Source organism: Galendromus occidentalis, unplaced genomic scaffold (assembly GCF_000255335.2).
Source record: "Galendromus occidentalis unplaced genomic scaffold, Mocc_1.1 scf7180000077526, whole genome shotgun sequence".
NCBI lineage: Eukaryota > Metazoa > Arthropoda > Arachnida > Mesostigmata > Phytoseiidae > Galendromus > Galendromus occidentalis.
In genome coordinates this window covers 1,150,455-1,172,441 of record NW_003805514.1, presented here as the reverse complement: position 1 = coordinate 1,172,441, position 21,987 = coordinate 1,150,455, and the positions used below count along the sequence as shown (strand labels likewise).

The 21,987-nt window shown below is 51.2% G+C and overlaps 3 protein-coding genes across 3 annotated transcripts; 2 read left to right on the top strand and 1 right to left on the bottom strand.

Moving 5' to 3' along the window:
* The first annotated feature begins 2,646 nt into the window (after nucleotides 1-2,646).
* On the top strand, nucleotides 2,647-6,079 carry LOC100904872 (autophagy-related protein 101). The gene is made up of 6 exons (XM_003747910.2): nucleotides 2,647-3,003; nucleotides 4,222-4,299; nucleotides 4,521-4,607; nucleotides 4,697-4,919; nucleotides 5,104-5,270; nucleotides 5,419-6,079. Exons 1-6 carry the CDS (start codon nucleotides 2,974-2,976, stop codon nucleotides 5,503-5,505), a joined length of 672 nt encoding a protein of 223 aa, XP_003747958.1. The 5' UTR covers nucleotides 2,647-2,973; the 3' UTR covers nucleotides 5,506-6,079.
* Nucleotides 6,080-8,945: 2,866 nt separating this feature from the next.
* On the top strand, nucleotides 8,946-18,351 carry LOC100903672 (protein FAM135A). The gene is made up of 17 exons (XM_018641225.1): nucleotides 8,946-9,057; nucleotides 11,969-12,053; nucleotides 12,499-12,739; nucleotides 12,870-12,940; nucleotides 13,060-13,236; nucleotides 13,390-13,501; nucleotides 13,760-14,041; nucleotides 14,162-14,734; nucleotides 14,841-15,189; nucleotides 15,290-15,594; nucleotides 15,695-15,850; nucleotides 16,072-16,408; nucleotides 16,489-16,744; nucleotides 16,862-17,167; nucleotides 17,258-17,409; nucleotides 17,559-17,786; nucleotides 17,971-18,351. The coding sequence occupies exons 2-17, from the start codon at nucleotides 11,977-11,979 to the stop codon at nucleotides 18,183-18,185; spliced, it is 3,837 nt and encodes a 1,278-aa protein (XP_018496741.1). The 5' UTR covers nucleotides 8,946-9,057; nucleotides 11,969-11,976; the 3' UTR covers nucleotides 18,186-18,351.
* Nucleotides 18,352-18,924: 573 nt separating this feature from the next.
* LOC100903528 (leukocyte elastase inhibitor) lies at nucleotides 18,925-21,197 on the bottom strand. The gene is made up of 5 exons (XM_003747977.2): nucleotides 20,964-21,197; nucleotides 20,621-20,764; nucleotides 19,635-20,526; nucleotides 19,404-19,541; nucleotides 18,925-19,239 (listed from the first exon to the last, which is right to left on the bottom strand). The coding sequence occupies exons 1-5, from the start codon at nucleotides 21,057-21,059 to the stop codon at nucleotides 19,094-19,096; spliced, it is 1,416 nt and encodes a 471-aa protein (XP_003748025.1). The 5' UTR covers nucleotides 21,060-21,197; the 3' UTR covers nucleotides 18,925-19,093.
* Between the last annotated feature and the right edge of the window lie 790 nt (nucleotides 21,198-21,987).

Here is a 21,987-nt window from a genome sequence, read left to right as displayed (position 1 = left end):
CTTGAGGTGATTTCGAGCGGAGTTCCTCATACCGTGTGATGATAGTAGTACCCCATCTCTATGAGCCGTGAACCTGTCGGTATGGTCTCGTATAGGATTTGGCTCAAACGCAAGCTCTCATCCCGCACGGAGAGGATGCTTTTATTGTCACACCAAGACGTCATAATCTTGAGCTTTTGGGTAATGTCGGATTCCGATTGCGAGCTTGCACGCAAGAAGTCGAAGGGATATAGCAGCGCCACCACAACCATTGTGATAAGAGCCAACGTGACGAGCACAGGCATGGTGTGACCACACCTGGAATCGATAAACTCAAGGAACTAATGAACTGAGAGGATTCCCGGGCATGGCAACGTGATTATCGGATGTTTCCCCGAAACTGACCTTTCGCTGCTTCCCGGAAGAGCTAAGACAGCCCTGTAATCGTACGCTCCGATTTCTTCGGGCACATCAGGCATGCTCACGGAGTCTTCAGAAAACATCTGCGTCGATTCGATCTGGAATCGCTTAGCGAGCGGGAATGCTCGACGTCGTCGTTGTCGCCGATAGCAGCAATAATGTTTCCCCGGAAAGGCCGATCGATCATTGACGGCAAGCAACCCATCCTTGTCTCGACAAGCTGACTGTGCCGAGCGATCTCTCAGCAAGTCAGCGCAATCTTCAGACTCCAAGAAAGTAGCATCAAGCCCCAAGCTGTAGACCATTATCAGTAAGTATTAGTGTAAATGTAAGGACTCTGTGCTCCGTCCGTCGCCTCCTCGAACGCAAACCTCAGGAATTAGGATGTGCGTCCGGTCCGTTCGATTCCTAAATCGCGTCGAGCGTTCGGTTCACAATCGATACTCGAACGTCCCTTCCCCCCTTCCAAGCTTGCCATCGATCGCAGCTTCGTTGAACTACCTATTTTGGGCAGACTGCGAGCTGACGTCTCATGCTCCGACCTGTCTGCTTGTCTCGAGGAATCGCAGCCATCCTGCGATCCCTACCATGGCTTGAAGCATCGCATGAGTGCGACCGTTCCAGCGGCTCCCTAGCTTCTGACGGGGGCGTTCTCAGCCCCTGTCCGGACCCGATGAGCTCCGTCACTCTCCCGGCCGATTCTCAAGGACGCTACGAGAGGTGGTTCCTCTTTATTCGAGAGCTCCCGACTTTTAGCCCCCGATTAGCTAAGGGTGAGCTCGGGAGACGCCGGAGAGCCATGTGACCCTTCTCGCCGCTCGTGGAAGCGAATACGGAGCCCCGATTCCAAATGCCACGAGAAGTGCTCTGACTGTGGGAAGGACACACTCGACATGGGGAGGTCGCTGCAGACCCTGATCGTTGGAAGAAAGTGCGCCGTCGATGGTGACGTCGCAGCTGTGCGCCGGCGGCAACAGCCGCTGCCGGAGATGACCTTCGGACATTACTGCGCGCAATCGCATATAGCGTGAATATACTTGTTGAAGAACAGTCTCGAAAATACGAGCATTCCCTGATGTAGTCGAAGGTCTTGAGGGCTTGAAATAGATAGAAGGGCAGCCTCAAATAAGTATACGAGCAGTCTCTGGTGATTGGGAACCTTCTAGAGTCAAAAATCAGATATCCATGACCGCGGGACTGGGAGATAAACCGAATCAAAACCTCGGAAAGGGCTTGATAGACTGTTCTGCATGCGTGTATTACGGATCTCGCAGTGGTTGCAGTCAAAGGAACCTTGGCTCTGTTCTCATCTTGGGTAGTTGAAGGAATGGAGCTCCGTCTAACAAACATGCGGGTTTTTATTTTTCGAGCGGTAAAAATAGAGAAGAAAGCTCGAAGATAGCATGGTTTACCATCAGGATATTCAGGGTACTTATATTCTGGCTTCATCAGCGGACTCCGCAGAGCGACGCTCATTGGGGGAACAAAGGATCTCCCATTCCTTGCAAGCAGCTGCTCCAGTCCGGGCTCCATGGCACATGTTGCCGAACCTCCGCAAGAACCGAGAGCTCTTTTTCCTCGGAACCCGTCACTGCTCCCGGGAATACAAATCCGTTATCCGAGAGCAAACGCTGTATGATGTTCACATTAGGAATGATCCTATCCCTTTCTATTCCCGAGTTTCTCCATGGCAACATCCTCAATCTGCATTGTGAGGAAGACAACCAGAAACTGGGTATTCACCAGGAATTCAATGGCGTATCGTGAGCGGGTCTCCTGACGAGGCTAACGGGCCTCCTCGGAGCTGAAGAAGAATCCAGACTTCCAACCCCCAAAAAGGACCCGCTCGATGCATACGTAGGCGAAACGCTTGGTGAGATAGTTCGGAAACGACGAACGAGAACGAGTTTCTGACCTGTTCCTCTCGATACAACTATCGATGAAAGACCTAAGAATCGAATGTCTGCCGCGGGCGGAATGATTAGGAGGATCGGAGAAACTCCGATTCCTTCGTGATCCACAATCGAGGGATCTGCATCGAAATAGAAACTCTTCCAATTCAAAACCTGATGCGAGAGAAAGATCGATGGGTTCGCCTTGTCCTGCTCGGGTATCCAGCAAAGATCATCGGCAGCATTGCCCCCGCTCCTCTCCACCGACGAAAATACAACTCTCGCAGCATATATCCCTAATCCCGACTCCCAACTAGCCTCCCTTCGGACTCCCTTGTCATGGACTCGCCTTCTCAGGAGCGATACTATGTGACTCGATGGTTCGCACCGAAGCACGAACTATAGGGCGTCCGCATCGAGAAATTCAATTTTTCTGGAGCTGTATCAGCCAGCTGGGAGAGGGTAGTTCAGTTCGAACACCTGACGACCTAAAGCGTAAACACGGTCTCTCCTCCCCCCTCTCAACAATCATCATTTGGTTCTTCCTCCCGTAGTGTTGTGGCTGATGGTGGTGAAGGAGCAACAGAAGCCCTGATCGGAAATTTGTGTTGCTTTTCGACGTTGTTGAGAACAAGCGTAGTCGAACCAACGTGGCGACCATTGTCATACGATTAGGGATGAGATGAACGCGAGGCACAACAAATTTGAGTTCGTAAGTTGACCAATGTTGAATAGATGTTATCAAACTTCGTCGCAGTGATCTTCGCTGCTGGTTGCGATGCTGCTATCTCTGCTTTCTCTGCAGCTCTGCTTGTTTTACGGTACTTCCCGATCCTATCAATTTACTTCGACAAAAAGCAGCTGCTTCGAGTGAATGAGGCAGCCATCGACGATTTTGACGGTGGCCGCTTCTGTGGCCGCGGCAGCAGCGCAAATCGCTGCTCCAATAGTGTTTACCATAGAGTTCGTACCAGAGAAACGGATTCTGGGCAAGAGAGACGACTTCTCTTGTTGATACGTGTTCTGCTGGGAGCCTACCCACGGCAAGGCAAACGGTCACAGCGCGCGACCGAGGGAATCCTCATCTCGGTAAACGCATCTAATACCTCGATTTTTGTGACGAATCCCTGAAGGGCTGACGGGAATCTTCGACAAAGACGATTGGGTAGCTAAACGGAGCCTCCTCGCATGCACGCACTCGCGATCTCGTCGTGTGCGTCTTGAGCGTATCGCCCGTATCCGATGAGGGTTCCTCCGACGATGTCTCTATATTCACTCGGACGACACAATTTAAGCTTTCAAATCTAGAAGGGTGACTCCTCACTCACGAAACTTGGTATCCCGGACTTAGACAACAATTTGCAGGGGGAGGAGCTTATTATGGCGAATCGATGCGTAATAGAAAGATGGGGTACGCATATCAGCTACGTGCTTCCGCATCAGCTAGCTTCTGCAGAACTCCCTCGAGTACGAGTACATTCGCACACGCAATCTGCTTGATCTGATTCGCGAAAACGATGATCCCTTCGAATGTCGGGGCAAACTCACACTTGAGATTCTCTACGGATTTGTCGATGGCAGCTGAATGAGTGCCTCTTGTTGGGATTCGTTCCGAGCGTACTCGGTCATTCAATTTTCGACACGTAGGCTGAAAACCTAGAAGTGGAACTATAGTTCGGAGAGTTCATGCTGGTCACGAAGCTCCAAGGTGATTTATCAGGAACCCGATACGCAGAGGGCGCCTCGAAATATTCGTCTCCAGAAAACTTCCTCTGGACGTTCTTGATGGACGTATAATTCAAGCCTCGAGAGCAGAGACCAAGCCGAACGAGTCTTTCCGAAGGGCTTTCTGGGATCTGGGTCCTTCTTCTCTTCGGGGAGAACTCTTTTTCATCGAAACTTTGCCACATCCGATAATTTTCCCTTTCAGACTCTAGAAGGACGCCAAGTTCAGGAAGCTGTGACCGGCCTCTTCCACACTCTGCTGTTTTTTAGGTCGACGGGAAAGGTTAGTGCTATAATTATCCCGTGCACTCCACAATATCTTCCGACCAGAGACAGATAGGAAAAACGGAAGGGTTTATATATCTCATCGCAGTCGGTGAACCCTAGCTTTCCGGCTTCCCCGCAGATAGAAGGGCGGGAGTAGATTTCGGACTTGAGATTCATTCGGTGCTCTACGATTTCCCAATCGGGACTCTCGACTATGAAGCGATTTTTCTCTTACAGTACCACTACAACGAGAACGGGTCGAGTTACGGCATTGGAACTATCGGTTTTGAAGACGTAACGTGTGATTTCGTTGATTTCACCTATGTGAGTTTTCAACGAAAGCTTATCTGTCATAAAATTCAGTCATCTTTCTGGATGACCTCCTGGTTCTCATTCCTCATCTTGTTGAGCAGGTGAGAGCTTCTTCGGATGAGCTGAATCGTGATATCTCGCAAGACGTAGCTCTCTTCAGCAACGCTCTCAGAAGTACCGAAGGAACCGGTGGAGTTCAAGAAGGACAGATCCAGCTAGAGTTCTATCAGAAGAAAAAATGGCGTTGGCCTTTCACCTACGAGAGTATACCGTGGGAGATTTGGATCATGAAGGTCAACATAGTGAACCTACCGAATGAATCAGGTGATTACGCTGCCCGTCCTCTGGAGGACCCTTCTCTTCACATTTCACCTCCGTAGCTCACGCCCGCGTTTCGTGACTAGGCTCTGAGCAAATACTTTCTCCTATACGGAGACTCGCGACCCGTTCCTTATGCGCTTGTCGGTCCGAGCTGGTTCCGGAATTTCAAAGTTGGATTCATTCACAGAACGTCAGAAACATCGTTGCACCGCTGGAGAAGAGCTCGCCGAGGCTGTCTGCTCCGTTGCATCGGCGATGAACCGTAATGAATTCGTTCCTCGAGCGAGGCTCCGTGAGGATCTGGACCTGATTTTCGAGACGAAGTATCCCGACATCCAGCCCTACCTATTCAAGGTTCGCCACGAATAGCCTTGATATTGCTTTGATGTGCTGTCTTCTTCTTCTCATAGGTCGCCAGGTCCACCAGCTCAGTCCATTCCCCGAGACGCGTCTCCCTTCTGGCCCCGATCCCTCTTTTGATTTTTGGCCATTTCGATTGCAGGTCGCCTATCAGACCAATCTGGAGCCCACTTCTCCGTCGATCCCATCGGCCGTGAGGAGGATTTTTCGCGACACGTTCGCTCTCTGAATAGAGCGATCAGAGCCCAACTGAATCTACTTGAGCGTTTTGCTGATTACGATTTAATGTGGCTAGGTTCTACGCGACTCGAATGTAGACCGTAGTCATTACATCATTCATTAACCTCATTATTATGATTAATCATAGAATTCTATGATGGAATACACGCGGATCCATCATGGCTCGACGTTTCATTCAGAGGAACTCTCATCACATGGTCTCATAACAAGAAAAGAGTTCTCGACAAGCGTTATGTTGTCTTAGTCGTCAGACGAAACAGACAAGCAACAAACCAATCAAACGAGGAAGCGGCAGAATGAGGGCAAGAAGTCGGCGCGACGGCGAAAGGCCGACCCGCAGAGAATCCTAGGAACAAGAGGATGAGAGAGAGGCATACAAAAGACAGCTTACACTTACAAACGGAAACACGTTTGAGTACATAGTTGTACGGTGTACATCATGTATGATTGTATATAGGAGACTTTTCGATGTTTCATTGAAAGGCCTCCCAGCATCGAATAATTCGTGAGCTGGAAACTGAAGCGAGATGTCGGTGATTTGAGCAAGCGTTCTCCTTTCCTCCTTGAGATGCATTCGCTCTTAGAACATTTAATAAACAGTTTTTCACTTTACCTCTGGTATGGGCATCATTTTCACTTATAGCCTGCTCGAATATCTCGGATCATCCATCTGTGCGATCGTCCATCTCGTAAGGGGAATGAGGACGGTTCGTAGAGGCTTTTTATATTTTATTCGACTCTGGTTTAGACGGGGTCCCGCGACCCGTCCGGACGGTTTACATTACAGAGCGTTGCTTGATCCCCCCGACGCAAAACAATTCCTATCGACGCGGCATACTTCCGTGCCGTCCCAGTCCTCGACATACGTTTTAAAAACTTTCGTTGTGCACAACGAATACCTCGATGTCGTCCTCAGCTGTGAATAGCTTCTCAAAAAGGAGATTCCGTCTATGTATCTTCTGCTCACGTTCCTGTCGTTTCCGAGTCAAGCTGGATATGGCTCGGGCACTCGTTTCTCGTTCGAAGCTCATCGGTCGGTAGTGCTCACTGCTTTGATCCTTAGCCTCAGGAAAATCGAAAGCCGCTCCCGAAGAAGCGCGAACTCCCGTCACCTCGTGCTCGTCTTCGGGTACGCTTTCGTACTTCAGACTGGAGGACAGTCTTTCGAAAACTGCGCGGAGCGGAGTCTGAATATCGAGGAGCGATCGGCGACTCAGTCTGGGGTCCATTCCGATGCTAATATCAATGGGTATCGTATCCCAGAGTACTCACATGTTGGGCAGTAGTGTCGAATTTGCGTGTTGTCAAGTCGAACCTAGTGGTCGGTAAGCGGATATGCATTCTTCTCAGTTCGGTTCCGCTGCGAGGAATTGTTCAACCGGGAAAGAAATCATCGATACCCATCGCAAGCGCATCCTGATAACCATCACGTAAGCAAGTGCTCGAGAGGCACCTGTGTGAATGTGTGAATATGGACCAGCGGTCGCAGAGCTTACTCACAATATCCAGTATAGTAAAGCGACGAGGATCGCCGCCGAGAAGAAACCAGAACCGATCACGACGGCTGCAATCGTAACAGACATCGTTGAAGATTTTACCGCCAGCGGCCTCAATATTCGGACGAAATCCCTTCAACATTCACACCCACCCGAGCGCAAGCTTGTCGATGCCCCGGCCTCGATATGCGGATACATCGTTGTAGTTTCAGGGCCATGAATTCTTCCACCGAGGGTTGTGATCTCATCCGGAGCGTGCGGCACTCGATAAAAAACCGAGTCGCTGAGAGAATTCTCCTTTGCGCTCGAGACGTCCGGATCGATACCTGGTAGAGCATCGTTCCTCTGGCGAACAGTGTTTCGAATGGGATGCATTCCTACTCTGGTCGAACTCTGTGGGCAAACTAATTTGTTTGCCCACAAATCAGAACAGTTCCCTGCTGTCAGCTGTTTTGCAAGGCTCCCGAGCAGTGCCGAGACGTGCACGTAGCGGAAATCAATCCCGAATACTACACGGGAATATATACTTCACGGAAATCTCGCTTCGTTCGATATGCGACGTCCCCTCACGAGCTCCTAACCCTGAGTCCTGTGAGAGTGTCGGTGCGATTTAATCAGGAAAACGATCTCTGATGGTGAGCATCTCGGCTGGAGCCCCAGACTGACAGGCTTCAAGTCGGCTGTTCGCTGTCACTCTGCCTCGACGCTGGAAGATATGAGTCCAGCTCCCGTGTTCCCAAGTTCGTTCCGCGCGAAGCCCATTTTATCTAAATTCGAATCAGGAGACATTTCCGCCACGTTCCGACGGAAACTGAGCGATCAGACTGGAGGGTATCGCTCTAACTCTAATGATAAGAAGGCTCTCGGATCGATGATTGAACGGTGCTACACGGTGGCTGTGTCGACCATATGGTTGCTGCTGAAGGGATCGCGGAGATCATTTCATTTTCCGCAGCAGTGTATTCGATTCGATGATCTCGCCGTCAATCGGATAAATATCCGGGATAAGGGCTTGAGCTCTGGCGAAGCGTGGGGGTGGCTCTGCTGAATTCGGGAGAAAAGCGACATTATTGTATCAAGGAGTCGGAATCGGAATGTTTTGATCTCTTGGACAGCGGCTAGACGATCCGGAAAATGCCAGAAGTCCAAGCTGAAATCACTCCCTCAACTCCTTGTCCCAGAGGGGATCCACTCGTTACGGAGGCCCGTAGCTCGGCCGTCCCTGCGAGGTTTCTCGGTCTGAATTTCAATTTTTTGGTTGACATTTCGTCGATGTGCTCCCGGCTCGATCGTCCTGTGAGACTGGATTTTTCTGATGGAGCGCCGAGTCGAGCGAATCGTTCTGAAGGTATTGAAGCGAGGTGATTGACAAGGTGGGGACTTGACGTGACGTCACCAAGGGAGGAGGGCATAGAATCAAGCTGGTTGCCTGCCAGCTCACTCGCTGCCTGTCTGCGCACCCTCCCCTCAGCAGGTCGTCTCCGCTGCTCGCCCTGCGTGTGCTGCTGCTGCTGCTGGTGGTTGTGGTGATGGTGGTCGTCGTTTTCGCCGTGGTGGTGGGCTCGTCTATTTGAGCTCTGTATGTTCGAAGCTGGTGCATTCTATTTCCGATCCCGATTCACATACCGAGAATCGGACCGGGTTCAAGCACCGTACTTTCCTCGAAACAGCCTGGTGGTGGTCAGTTGGCCTCTGCTGTTAGGGAGCAGGGTTTTTGTCGGTCTCGGCCAGCCCGTCACCCCATCTACCTGTCGCCCGACCGATCAGCACGTATCTGAGGCAAACCGGCGATTGATCCGAGTGATCGACTGCTCCTCAAAGTCATAAAGCGGAGTGAGCCGAGCGGTTGATGACGTCCCAGGCAGCGAGAATCATGCAACGCGCTTCCACGAGATGAACACGAGTTCAGGGGCGACAGTGCTTGCCGTGCAATGTGAGAGCGTTTCCCGCGAAACGCCCAGCGTGCCGGTGATCGTAGGCCTCATAGTCGGCTGTAAAACAGCTACTCAGTGCTTCTAGTTCAACCGCGTGCTCCAGTGTCCTAGGTGAGTGGAGTGGAGACAAAATGTTACCTATAGAGCAGATGTTCGAAATTTTACGGCGAGTGACGTTTGACTCTGTTAGAGCCATCAAACTCTCTTCGGGGTCCATGTTATCTATCGCGGTAGAGGCGAGACTTCGTCTTCGAAGGTACCAGAATCGTTGTATAGCTAGCTTTGTTCTACTGCTTACGCGCACCCGTCGAGGGTGCGCACTCGACGCGGAAGCTACGGTGAAACATGTGCCGGTCAGAATTTTTCAACCGAATTCACGAAATTTTCGCGCGCAGCTGATGCATCGATTTGGTGCCAAATTGCTCGCAGCTCCTCGTGAACGATTGAGGGGCGTCGGGAAGAGAGTCGATGGAAATTTCCCTCCGACCGGTGATATTCCTGCTCTCATAATGGGTCACCAGCCTGGCATTGGAGTGGAGCAGAATGGATCGGAGCGATTCCCGACGATCCGATCGATGGAGCTCCTATGAGGATCTTGGAAGGATCTTCGCTGGCAGATCCGGCTGTCCGTACTCGACTCCTCAGCGAATGCGGAAATTCTCATGGCATCAAATCGCTGCGGTGGCCGCGAAATTTCTCTCACCGCCATTCGGAGCACCACCGACTTAGATGAGAGGTCGGAGTTTTTCGGAACGAAGCAATCGACGTTCGTTTAAAGCAGGGGAGGCCGGATCAAGCCTTCAGAGCGATGGAATTAATTCGGTGTCCCACAGAAAGGGCACAGAGTTTCAAGCATGGGATAGCCTTGCCGCGCGCTCTTCGGTGAGGGCCGTGACCCATTTCTCACTGCAAACGTGACCAGCCCCGGAACATCGTAGCGGGTCTCTCCACCTTCTCCAATCGAGCAGCGAACGTTCCATTTTCTTCTATCTTCGAGAGAACTCCAGTGGAACTCGATGCGGAGGTAGGAAGTTCGAGAAGGTAGTCGACCGCGATGGGTCCACTCTTGAAGCTTTCGCCAAGCTCCAGATGCAGTGAGGAACGCGCTTCACAGATTCTCCAACGGACGGCGACGTTGAGGATCATAATCCATCACTCGAGGCTCTGATGACTGCTGGTCTGAAGGAGGCATTCGACGGTCACCTAAAGTCTCGTTAGAGGATTGCGGCGAACCGTCCAGCAAATTCTGACAGCCAAGTGGTCAAACGGTTGCATTGTCCCGATTCTTTTCCCCCATTCGCAATTATTCATCTGGAGCGCCTGTGCCGAGAAGACTCGTCCTCCGCGTAGGGACTGGCGACTAGGGGGAGCTTTCACACCAGTCCGATGGACAGAGGTGATTAGTTGCTTCGGGTTCTCCGGGAGATATTGGATAATTTCCGTAGAAGTCCGATCTCTGAGGCGCGATCTCTGCAGGCTAGTCTAGAAGCAGGGCCAGGTGTTTTCTTTGCTTGCATTCGGTACGAGAGCTCTTATGTCAGTCGATAGCGCGAATGGGTGGAGGGGTGTGGCTTGTGGTTTCTTGGACGGTCCCGGATTACGCCTTACCTTGGATACCTTTCGTAGAGGATTTTCACGAGAAATGAAGCTCTCATGCGAGCCGGTCGACTTAGGATGACTCGATGGAAGCTCACTAATTCTCCACAAGGAAGTTTTCGATTGTCATGCAATTAGATATTACTCTGTTCAAGATCGTCTGCCTCGATTCTGAGAAATGTGCGATCCAATCCAGGCGCGATCACTTGCTCCAAGGCCCGATGTTCTGCGGACTAATCAACCGAACCCAGCAACGGCAATGAAACAGGTTATCGCTCAAAACAGACAGAGATTCCCATTGATCACATGAGAGTATAGGGACGAGCGCTGCGAGCTGTTCTGTTTCTGCCCGTTATCGGAAAAGAATCGTTGAGCTGACTAGAAATTTCGCGCAGATCCCGGGCGAGATTTGCGACCGCATCCCCTCCTTACGGTACGGCAACGTATTACTTCCCTGAACGACGCCGGATCGGGGACCGAATAGCGGATTCGGATCCTCGGCGTAAGCTGAGCGACAGACCAGAGGCGGAGATTCTCCGACGCCGCAACGACCTACCACAGCCCGAGCGACAGCTTCTGAATCGATGCAATCGTCCGACCCATGGAGCGTACTAAAGAATTCGTTTCGAAAGCCGGGCGCTGCGCAGTTCGCGCGTTGCAAGGCTCCAGCGGTCGCCAGAGAACTCTGACGAATTCCAAAAGAAGATGCGCAGACTCAGTGAATTTCCCTATACGAGTAACCCGGTACGTGGCGATCAATGAGACTCACGAGTTCTTCCGAATTTTTCCGTCCCCGCCCCAACTACGGATTCGGAGCCCTTACCAAGCTGGGGGTCGACGTCGTAATTCCATATCCTGATCCTTCTCCTGTTTTTTTTTCGTCGACAAGATTCCCCAATCGGCCCCGAGTGCAGGCGCATACGGGACGAGCGTCCCCGTGACAGGGGGCAGTTGCGAAGCAGGATGAGTATTCCACCTCCAGGTCGGGTTTTTCGTCATCCCCGATAGATTGTTTCGGACGTACGAGAATTCAAGCCCGAGAAAATTCTGAGAGGGGTCGAACGAGTCCTAAATTAAGGAAATGGACCGTTCGTGAATAATGTCATGCAGCCCTCGACCCCTCGACCTTGCGACGAAGTGTGTGCAGAAGGGTGGCGTCGTCAGGTCATTAGATTGACGTGTGGATCCTCACGTACCCAAGATGACGTATGGCATAATACGGTCTAGGGAGGGATCAGAAACTTGCGAGCCAGATTTTTCAATTTTTCTAATTTAGGAGACTCAGGTCGAATATCGATCGGATCGGCATAGTCCGCGGCGATCGCGGATTTTCGTGTCATCTCAATGAATGAGTCGCTCTCTTGGCCTCGGCGGATGAACTTCACCGATTTAGCCCGGCTATTCAACCTTATTCTTCTCTTTCCAGGTTCCTAGATGAGCCAGATTCAAACGAGTGTGGAATTTTCAGTTGAACTGCAAAGATTCATCAATGTTGACCTTTTCCAAAGAGGGTAAGCGGACACTCCAGAAGCGAAGCACGCCGAGCGTGAACTCGTCACATCCAAGCAATCGCGGCCGGCTGTTCCCAGCTCGGAAGCATCACTCTCCTCAAACCGGGGAGACGCTATCTCTGCCCCGAGTCTGCCTCTCTGAAATATCACCAAAGGGGCGCTCTCGAGCCATTCCGGAAACTTTTCCAGAAAGGCAGCAATCAGGAAAAATACCGCGGGAGATCTACATTGATTTTTGTAGTGGCATCTGCAATTCTTAGCGGACAGCCCTGTCCGAGGACTCACATTCCGAGCAAAGCGACGTTGCTGCGGGAACGGCCCCGTCTAGAAGTAGATAACGCGGGAAGTTTTCCCTTGAGACGCCGAGAGTTCGGCTCACGTTCATCTCTCAAGTCTCCTATGCTAGGTTTCGTTCTTGGAGCTGATGCTGCTTTTTTTTCAACAGATTGTACCAGGTTCGATCGACCTTGCGAAATTCACCCCGGCTGCCATCGAAAGTCGAAGTTCTTGTTGATAAATCTAGTTCCAGTAACCGATCGACTGTCAATCAGTTATTGCTCAACTCTTATGTCATCAATGAACAGACGGCCGTGTCGAAGACTTTCCAGATCCTGTATCGGAATGAAGAGATCATACTCGACGACGTCATCACCTTCCGAGTTCACTCGCTCGTCGATGGACATCGGGTACGTCTGTCTAGCATAGCTAGGAGGTCGTGCTCATGGATGGCGTCTCCCATCCCTTTCGATGCTCGTAGAAAACGATTTTCCATCCCTTCCGATGCCCGCAGAAAACTCACGATTTTCCATCTCTCAGGTGAAGGAACACCTCACCAAGGGTGATTTCCAGATACTCGTGGAGCTCTGGCACACCGATCAAAACTTTGGGTCAGTACCGAGATCGACGGCTCTTTCTATGAGCGGCGTGCGCGAGACTACTTATCGACTTCAACGTTGGAGGCACCGCGCTCGCATAGGGTCTAATTGTGTTCCTCTCATTTTCGCAGCGATTTGAGCCTTCACAAACGTTTTCACTGCGTATCCAGTCGGCACCTTATTTTGCATTTCGACGCGTTCCGTGGACTCCACCATCACATACCTGTGGTATTCGACTATTTTCATTTGTCGGGTATAACGCTGACCGTCCACGGCTCTTTGGTAACCTTGTGTCAACCGATCCAGGGGTGAGCTGTTCCCCATGTCTTCATGCCCTTCTCTCCAGCAGCGAATCCTAGTCACATAGAACGCTGGATGACCGAATCGGATAATATCCCAAGTCGTCCTCCGCGTCGTATTTTCCTCTGTCATTGATTCAAACTCCGATTCGATGATTGCAGATGTGGCATAGGCCAATGGTTCGGTTCGAGTCCGCGATCGCGGAAGCTGCAAGCGACTGCGATGCCTTCGCAAGCGGGGATTACGATGGAGAGCGTTTATTTCCCTCAGCAGGTAGGCGCTGATTGGTACCTCGCGTTGATTCGATTGAATAGTATGCTTTTCTCCCGTGCCTAGCACAAGTCCGAAGCTGTGTTGCTTGCAGATCCTTGGTTACACCATGAATATTTTTGAGTTTTTTAAAAGCGTAAGTCATCGATCTATGATGCACTGGTCTCGAACCGGTTCGTCGCGTAGGCTCCAAACATTGCTTTTTGATCCCCAAAACGATCGAGACTCGACGGCTTCATCTTTGGCCTTTCCTTCCTGCAGAGCGCAATGAAGAAGGCCGTGCGCCAACAGAGGGCCTGCCTCGTTCATTGGGACATTTGTTTACTGATGCTGAGCGCTTGTGGATCTCTCGAACGCCGACTTCTGGAGTATCTGAAACTGCTCTCGCCGTGGCAGCAGTTGCAGCTCGAACAGCTAGAGGCTCTGAAGCTCAATGCCAACCTGAGGGAGTCATTGTCTGAAATGGCAAGACTCTGCATTGACTACCTGAAGGTTGCAAAACTTCAGCCGCCACCTTGGGATAAAATCTTCAACGTGGCCAAGGTCCGTTTTCTTCCCTCTGAAGTTCCGCCTCGGTCCATTCTCTGGGGCTCATATCCAGATTCACTGATGGAGCCATCGAAGCCAGGTATTAGGTAACTATCCTTATAATAATCGTTGCAGAACACCGACTGTGATGACGACTTTCTGATGATGGCCAATAGCGACATCGCCCAGTTATGCGGCGCTCTCATCGTGTTATGGCAGCAGTTCCTCCAAGTGGCGCTGCGTCAGGAGAAGATCAAGCAATTTTTGGCTAGGCAGCGGCATTCGCAGCGCGTCAAGCGTTTCGGGGAAGGCTACTTCATAATTGAAAAACCCCGTTCCGCCATAACGGCCGTCTGTGATTCGGGCAATTTCTTGTTCAACGAGGTGACCGAAAGCTTGCGGAAGTCGACGTACTTGAACACAATACCCCCCCTGAGTATCGAGTGTCCTGAGACCGACGGTAATAACGACACGCTCCCGATCATCTACGAGGAGCACTACCAGGAATTCAAGGCGACTCGTTTGTCGTGCACCTTTCTCGTGAGTCCTTGTGCAACCTCCTCCGCCGAAGCCGCTGTCGACGCCGGCAAAAATTCCTCAGCGAGATTCCTAGCGTCGCAAGCATCCTCTCTGGCGCGCTCGGTTCTTGACTCCGAAATTACAGTGCGTCAGTTGCTCATGCAACTCAATCAACACACCAACAGTAAGGTACGTTGCCGCCATTCCCGCCGTGTGTCAGCATGATCTACCGGACATTCTATCGTCCCCGATGAAATCATAATACAATGCCGAACTGAGGGATTCGCTCTTCCAGAATCGATTGAAATCGCGTTTCTTCAGACAATTGAAGAAAGGCTCGCGCTCGAGATCATCGTCAAGCGATGCTATAAACAACAGCGAATCGATGCCGGACCTTGGACACTTCAGCACTGGATCGAAGCTGAACATGGGGGAACTAGACCTTGCTTCCCTGAATCTCAACGAGCTGCAAGATAACTCGACATCGTCAGCCGAAAGCTCCGCAAATAATTCACTTCGAGAAGATGCGAAGAAGAAAAGAAAGAAGATCAAACACCGGAGATCCATATCGAGCTCGCTCGTGTTCGCCAAACTCCTTCAGAACCAGAACAGAAAAGACTCATTCGACGATGTATTCATTCAAGGTATGTCTCGCTATGGTAGTGAACCCGGAGTAAAAGCCTGCTCTCGATTCAAGTGCTCAATATTCAAAGAAGACTCTTACGAATTTCGTTTCATCATCAGCGCCCTCGAACGTTTCCACGAGTACGTTAGGCAGTGCGAAGACGAGTTCTGGTTACGGTGGTTCTTGCACGCCTCCTGGGACACCTCTACCGCCGGAGGGTTTTCGTGACTCGCGTTCGCCGCTCTGCCATTCGGATCCGCATAGCCAGCGCGGTTCTCACAGCGGGAGTCCACCTGACGAGAGCGCAAGCGCCTGTAGTACCACCAGAGAGGAGACATCACCTTCTGAGAATTCCAAGTCACCTACCATCCCACCGAGCGGTCTCGATCCCCCTGCAACTGCACCAAAAGCGACTGTCGACGAGGTACGTTCTACCTGCGGCAAAAAGGCAGTTGAGGTTTTAAGGATTACTACCGTTCTACGCACAAACATCAAGATGAATGAAAGCTTCTGCCCTTCTCCAGGACGACGCCAAGGTCGGTATGGCGACAGGAAGAGGAGCAGCCGAGGAACCAGGCTTGGAAGAACAAAAGGAGGAAGGTCAAGAACATAAAGGGAACGCAATCGTTGACGTCGAGGGGACCAATGCCGGAGAGAAATCAGCTCCCAAGACAGAGGAGGTTATTATTGTTCGGATTCCATTTTCTGTCGATAGTCCACTCGAACAGTGACCTAGCTACCTCGATATTTCCATTGGGAAGATATTCCTTGTATCGGTTGATGCTCGATCGGGAACTTCTGATATTTTAGGCCTATGGGAAGCTTCCTTTTAAGATGAGCATCGAGTTTCTGATGGAGGCTTGAGAAGTCGATATTACAATTCTAGAACCTCTGGTTGCAGTCAATGAGTAGCGCGCCGTCAACAGCGCATCCGGAAGGAATTGTGGAGAAATCAGAAAGCAAGATCGAGCGGCAGGGGGAGGCCGGAGCCTGTAGCACAACTCCGACGAATACGAACAGTTCGACAAATCGCACGAGCAGCGTTGAGAGGTGTTCCCTGGAAGTCGAGGGAACGATGTTCTTCCCCAAGCCGCCGAAAGAGTTCGCGGAGTCCAACTCGGAGAGGAAAGTGGAAACCTCGAAACGCGCAGATACGAGCTGCGAAAAAGGCACGGAAGAGTCAGAAGCGACGCCAAGCCCCTCGACGCTACAATGCGCTTCCAGGGCCAATTCTAAAGGTCGGTAGTGCGGTCGGTAACGCGTATTCTGTTTGCACTGCGATAAGGGGCGTAATCCGCGCATGAAACGAAAATTCCAGATCCGCAAGAAGATGAGTCATACCTGAACGCCAAGTGCACCATAATGGAAATGCTCACGGACCTCGAAGCCAAGTCCGCCGCAGCGAGTGCGTGCGCTGGAGCTTCGCTTCAAAGCGGCCTTTTGTGCGATTTGGATGAGAGCGAAGAGGACGGAGTTGCCTTCAGGAGAGCTTCAGCTATTAATTCGGATCTTCTCGACTTTGTACAGGCGAAAGAGGATTTCAGACAACAACTCAATCTGCCTTCGTGGTTGTGGTGAGACTCGACTCCCAAGGTCTTCTATTTCCTACTCTCGAGGACGCTCGACGAAGTCGAGCCATCTCTCGACGGATGAGAGGATATCATTGAAAAATCTCATCTCCGGATCCACAGGTGCAGCGATTTTCCGAATCTTGCGTCAAACATTCCCTACTTCTCTTGTGATTCTGACCTGAAAGCCTTCAGTCCGGATGGTCTACATCTGGTAATATGCGTTCACGGCCTCGATGGCCACAGCGCCGACTTGCGCCTCGTGAGAACCTATTTGGAGCTGGGACTTCCCACTGTGAATTTCGAGTTCCTTATGAGCGAGCGAAATCAAGGTGAAACTTTCGAAAATTTTGAAACACTCACCGATCGGCTGGTTGCCGAGATCGTCTATCACATCGAGGTTTACGCGTTGAAACCGAACAAAATCAGGTTTGTTTCCCGATTCCTCTTTCTGATTCCGCTCTCGTATTGGAGGACGATTCGAGAAAGGATCTAGAGCTCGTGCATTCCCTCCAACAGCTTCATCGGGCACTCTCTGGGCAATATCATTATACGGTCGGCGCTGCACAGGCCTCAACTCAAACCGTATCTGAAGAAGCTCCATACATTCCTTTCTCTCTCTGGACCTCATTTGGGGACGCTGTTCAACAGCAGCGGCCTCGTTAACATGGGTTAGTGACGGGCAGTGGTGACCCTCGGAGTTGGTTAGCTATTGAGCGCGTTCAAGTCTTGACATTTATTGTAGAAAGCTGGGTCGAGAGTTCGACGAGGGCTCCATAAGCTCACGCTCGATCCCTGTGGGGTTATTTTCGGATTACAGGCATGTGGTTCATGCAAAAGTGGAAGAAATCTGGATCACTACTCCAGTTGGCGATGAAAGACGCACAGGACATCCGGCAGACTTTCCTCTATAAACTTGCGCAAATGGGCGGTCTCGAGCACTTCAACCACATTCTGCTGTTTGGTTCGTCGCAAGATCGCTACGTGCCCATTCATTCCGCGCGTATAGAGCTCTGCAAGGCCGCTATGAAGGACTCCACAAACGTTGGTGAGCTCGCTACTTGAGGCGACGGTTCTCTTGGTGCGAGGGTCGGAATCCGTCGACCGCGGCCCTTACTCGAGGGAGTGAGAATGTCTCGACGGGAGGGCAGTCTTACAAAAAGCATCCGCATGCTCTGAGAGAATTCCTTCGCAGACTCTCCCTGATTCTGAAGCGAATTTCATTCTGACAGGTGCGGCGTATCGAGAAATGGTTCAAAACCTGCTAAGTCCGGTGATGTCGCGGTCCGGGAAGAGCTGCCAGTTTGTGCGCTTCGACGTGCATCATGCGCTGCCGACAACCACTGCAAACTCGCTGATCGGACGCGCAGCCCACATCGCAGTTCTCGACTCGGAGCTCTTCATTGAAAAGTTCATGGTTGTCACTGGCCTCAAGTATTTCTCTTGAGCATATTTCATTCGCTTGTATTTGTGTCATACATAGGAAGCTTCGAATCAAATGACGTACAGGAGCTACATTTTCGGAGCACTTTTCCTAGTCTGATCTCACTCTTTGAATTCGAAACCATCTTTGACCATCAATGACGACGGAAACCGCCCGAGGAGTACTCACTGCGGTATGACCTGGGTCGAGCAGAGAATACGCTCCAATCTCTCCGACTTGACCGACTCGTTCTTTTCGTAGACTATACGGTGTATTCCTCTCCGGTAATCTAAAATCCCGCTCAATTGTCCGGAAAATCAAGCAACAGTCCTTGCTCGTGGCTGTTATTGGATAGCGTTGCAAGCGTACTCGATTGTCTCTACAGAATGAATCAGGAACCTCGCGTGCGTTGCAGGGAAATTCCGGTGTCAAATTCCAGACGTGGGGACGGCTCACGACGAGCGCGGGTTTTTCATATTCTAAGCCTCATCTTGACAGCCTCCCAGGATACAACGATTCCGCGGGAGGGGGTCGGAAAATCTGACAGTAAGAGAGGACATTTCAACTGAAATGAGTTTGTCTGATATTGAACCTTTAAGAGGAAACGAAGGCTAAGATTTTTCACCGGAAGTTCCCGGAGGCTCCTCCTGTCAGTGCAGTAACGGTCGGAATATAAACTACGAACAAGGATGGACTTACTCTGACTAAATGCACTTGGTCGTGTCAATTCTCAATAAACGACAAAACTATGTTGTACTAAATATCATTGGGCTCTTTGTTCGGTAGCGACTTATGGAAAACTGAAGAAGCGGGCTTGCAATAGACAAGGTTCGCCACTCGACGGTCTATGATGGTTCTCGCAGGGAACCTATCACAATATTATGGTAAGTCCTCTTCACGATGGCGGTGATGGCGTTGATTGCGTTCGGTATTCATCGTCCCTGTGTTTTACCGCCCGAGGTAGGCGCCTGCTCCTGGCTGTTCATACGGAGGATTTTCCCCGCGAAGAATATCGAGCCCGTCTCTTTGTGGATCACGAAGAAGACAAACGGATGTCGTACGTTGAATGACGGGTAGCCTAGATCAATGAGGAGGAGAATTATAATCCTTTAACGCGCCGGGGTATCCTCGAAAAATTCGTAACCGCATACGGGTATTGGGGATGCATCGATCCTTGTCCTGTGCACACATCACACCAAGAGATCTTGTGTTCTATCTCACCGCGGAAGTTCAGAAACTCACGCGAATAGTTTATGATGGCTGCCGTCGAGATGGCCACAGCCTCGGTACCCCGCTCATCGACTCGGATCTTCGCTTCGTGGAGCACGTCATCGACAACGAGCTGTCCCTCGGTGTCCAGTTGTGGGAGATCGGCCTTTCCTGAGACACGAGGATTTGTTTCAGACTCTGAACATCATGAAATTTCTCTCATCAGGCTCAAGACGGGAGCAACCCGCACGGCAAGGTAATCACCTCTGACGAAGAGATCTTTGATGCCTAGATCATAAAGCTGTTTTTTCAGATGATAGCTCCCGCGAACGCTAAACCGTGGGATATGGAGATCGACGGACTCATTCGCGTAGGTGGGCAAATCCTCGATGACTTTCGCTATATTCAGATTCTGGAGCATTCGATTGACCCCGTTGGGATTCCTCGGCAGAAGGACGAGCATGATCGTGATATCGCTTTCGTATGGGAGCTGAATTGCATCGGCATCCAGTTCTGGGAGAGACTTCACGAGAAAACTGTCGCGCATATACATCATTTTCACTGGGACTTCTGAAACACCGTCGTTGAAGAATGTTGAGTCGAACGAGGATCTCACCGAAAACGGTTTCTTCCAGAACCCCTTGAAGAAAACGGCGTTTGTGAGGACGACCCTCGTGGTCGGACTCACGCTCTCGATAGGATTGTCGATTTGTCCTTTGGTCAAGGAAGTGATAATTTTATTCATTTGAGTCACGGCCTGGACGGTCTGACTGAAGTCGATATCCTCGACAAATCCTCCAAATGTCTCCTCGATCAGAGCTCGATAGTCCTTGGAGATATTCAGATTTTTCTGAGCGAAGATGAGATTGCCCAACTCGACGGTCACTCCTTGCGCTTTGCTTGCTTTCGCTGCTTCGTTCAGAAATCTTATGGGCGTCAAGAGGTTATTTGGATCCTCTCCGAAGTCGTCGTAGTGCAGCGCTCTGGAAAGCTCGGCTTTCGTGTTTCCGGCCGCGGCAAAGTACAGCATCCCCAGAGCGATAGATAGAGAGACCGGCGCCATGATAGTATTGTCGTTCTCCGATATGAGGAATCTCATGAGGTTCAAGCCGAATTTGTTTCCCGCCATGATCACTTTGCGCGCTTCTTGCAGTTTCTGAAGGGAGAAACAGACAGTTGTCGAATACCGCGACCAGCAGCGTATGGCTGGTGGAATGAAAAATTCGGCCGAATGCCTTGTCACGACGTACCTGAGCAATTTCGTTCCGCGGCACGGCTGGCTTCGGGGCGAAGTATCTCGGGCTTGACGTGTGCGTCAGACGGTAAGAGGACCCATGGTATGACGGGTTACCAAGATGATCATGCAGAGGACGAAAATCGGGCGGACTCCGAGACTGCTTAAGCGGGGGGGGGGGGAGAGGGATACGGAATTTCTGGCTTAGAAGAACAATCTCGAAGGATTCGTGAGAATCGGAAAGTTGCTGCTCACATCCATCGCATCCCGCGGAGGTTCTAGGACTTGCATTCGACGGCCAGCCGAGCGAAAAAGACAGAAACGAGTCGCAAAATATGATGTCACCATGACGAGCTTACCTCTTGGTAGCGGTGTAGCAATCGTTTCACCGGACCTTGGGACTCCGCTCCTGACTTGCCGAAAACCATCACAAGGAACAGAATTTGAGCCCGCATTTTTGCGCTCGCCGGAAAGTGAATTGGGAGCGAGGAGTTGAAGACAGAGGACTTCGCGCTGACTGCTTCTTGAATTGGGGCTCCTTACACTCAACGAAGAAAAAAGACAGGGTAGGCCACCGGTTTCGGCTTACAGAGGAAACGTTGTCGGCAGCAGTGGTGAGGAGTTCTGGAATAGAAAGTCAAGAGAGGACTGAGCGTTTTTTTTCTCTATCTCCCTCTCATCTCGGCTCGTGCGCTTTCTTGGTTCCAGCGGGAATACCCAGCCGAGGAGCGATTCTGACGCACAAACGACGGCAAGAATAACATTTGACGCGTAGCACTCAGCTCCATGGGCTGGCGGTAGCACATGGAGTTTTTCTGGTTCGGTCGACGTTATTTAGTGCGGATTATTCATTAGCTGGTGATGATTCCTATCGAGCTTTATTCGTGTCAACGAGCGGCTTCTCTCGCGCCGGGCGTCTTACAAACCCGATGAGGGCTCTCTAAGAGCTAGGCACTCCTATGTGATCACGGAGTCGTTCGCTCCCAAATGCCTATCTTTCTTCCGTACCTACCCCTCTGGAAGACAGTGCTTCACTTTCAGAGCGGCATTTGCCGAGCCGCGTTTCGACGCGGGGCTCGGGACCTCTTGCCGCAAAGGAGTTGCGGTCGCCCACGCAGAAACAGGAGCCGGGGCGTTGGCTCATATCCTCTTCACGATTCATGCTATAACAAGCCTTACTCGCTGGGTCGCGCTGTATGATCCGCGGAGAAATTAGGATCCATGCTCATCGAGGTCTTGCCGCGGATGTCAATTGCTGACAAATTGATCCCCTGCATCGATTACCCCGATACCCCCTACTCCCGATAATGAAGGCCGGATTTCCCCGCGGGGGTTCGCTCGGGGCGGTGCGGGTCTCTCTGTCGCTTAGAAGTACGATTTCGG

Excerpts from the sequence above, each read along its gene's own strand:
- LOC100904872 (XM_003747910.2), top strand. The coding sequence starts at position 2,974 with ATGAACGCGAGGCACAACAAATTTGAGTTC. Across the intron at positions 4,300-4,520 it reads TTTTTAGGTCGACGGGAAAG|TACCACTACAACGAGAACGG; the intron begins GTTAGTGCTATA and ends TTTCTCTTACAG. Across the intron at positions 4,608-4,696 it reads ATTTCGTTGATTTCACCTAT|GTGAGAGCTTCTTCGGATGA; the intron begins GTGAGTTTTCAA and ends CTTGTTGAGCAG.
- LOC100903672 (XM_018641225.1), top strand. The coding sequence starts at position 11,977 with ATGAGCCAGATTCAAACGAGTGTGGAATTTTCAGTTGAACTGCAAAGA. Across the intron at positions 15,851-16,071 it reads CAGCTCCCAAGACAGAGGAG|TCAATGAGTAGCGCGCCGTC; the intron begins GTTATTATTGTT and ends CTCTGGTTGCAG. Across the intron at positions 17,410-17,558 it reads CAGCGGCCTCGTTAACATGG|GCATGTGGTTCATGCAAAAG; the intron begins GTTAGTGACGGG and ends TTCGGATTACAG.
- LOC100903528 (XM_003747977.2), bottom strand. The coding sequence starts at position 21,059 with ATGCGGGCTCAAATTCTGTTCCTTGTGATGGTTTTCGGCAAGTCAGGA. Across the intron at positions 20,527-20,620 it reads CGCGGAACGAAATTGCTCAG|AAACTGCAAGAAGCGCGCAA; the intron begins GTACGTCGTGAC and ends TTCTCCCTTCAG. Across the intron at positions 19,542-19,634 it reads CAAAGATCTCTTCGTCAGAG|GAAAGGCCGATCTCCCACAA; the intron begins GTGATTACCTTG and ends CTCGTGTCTCAG.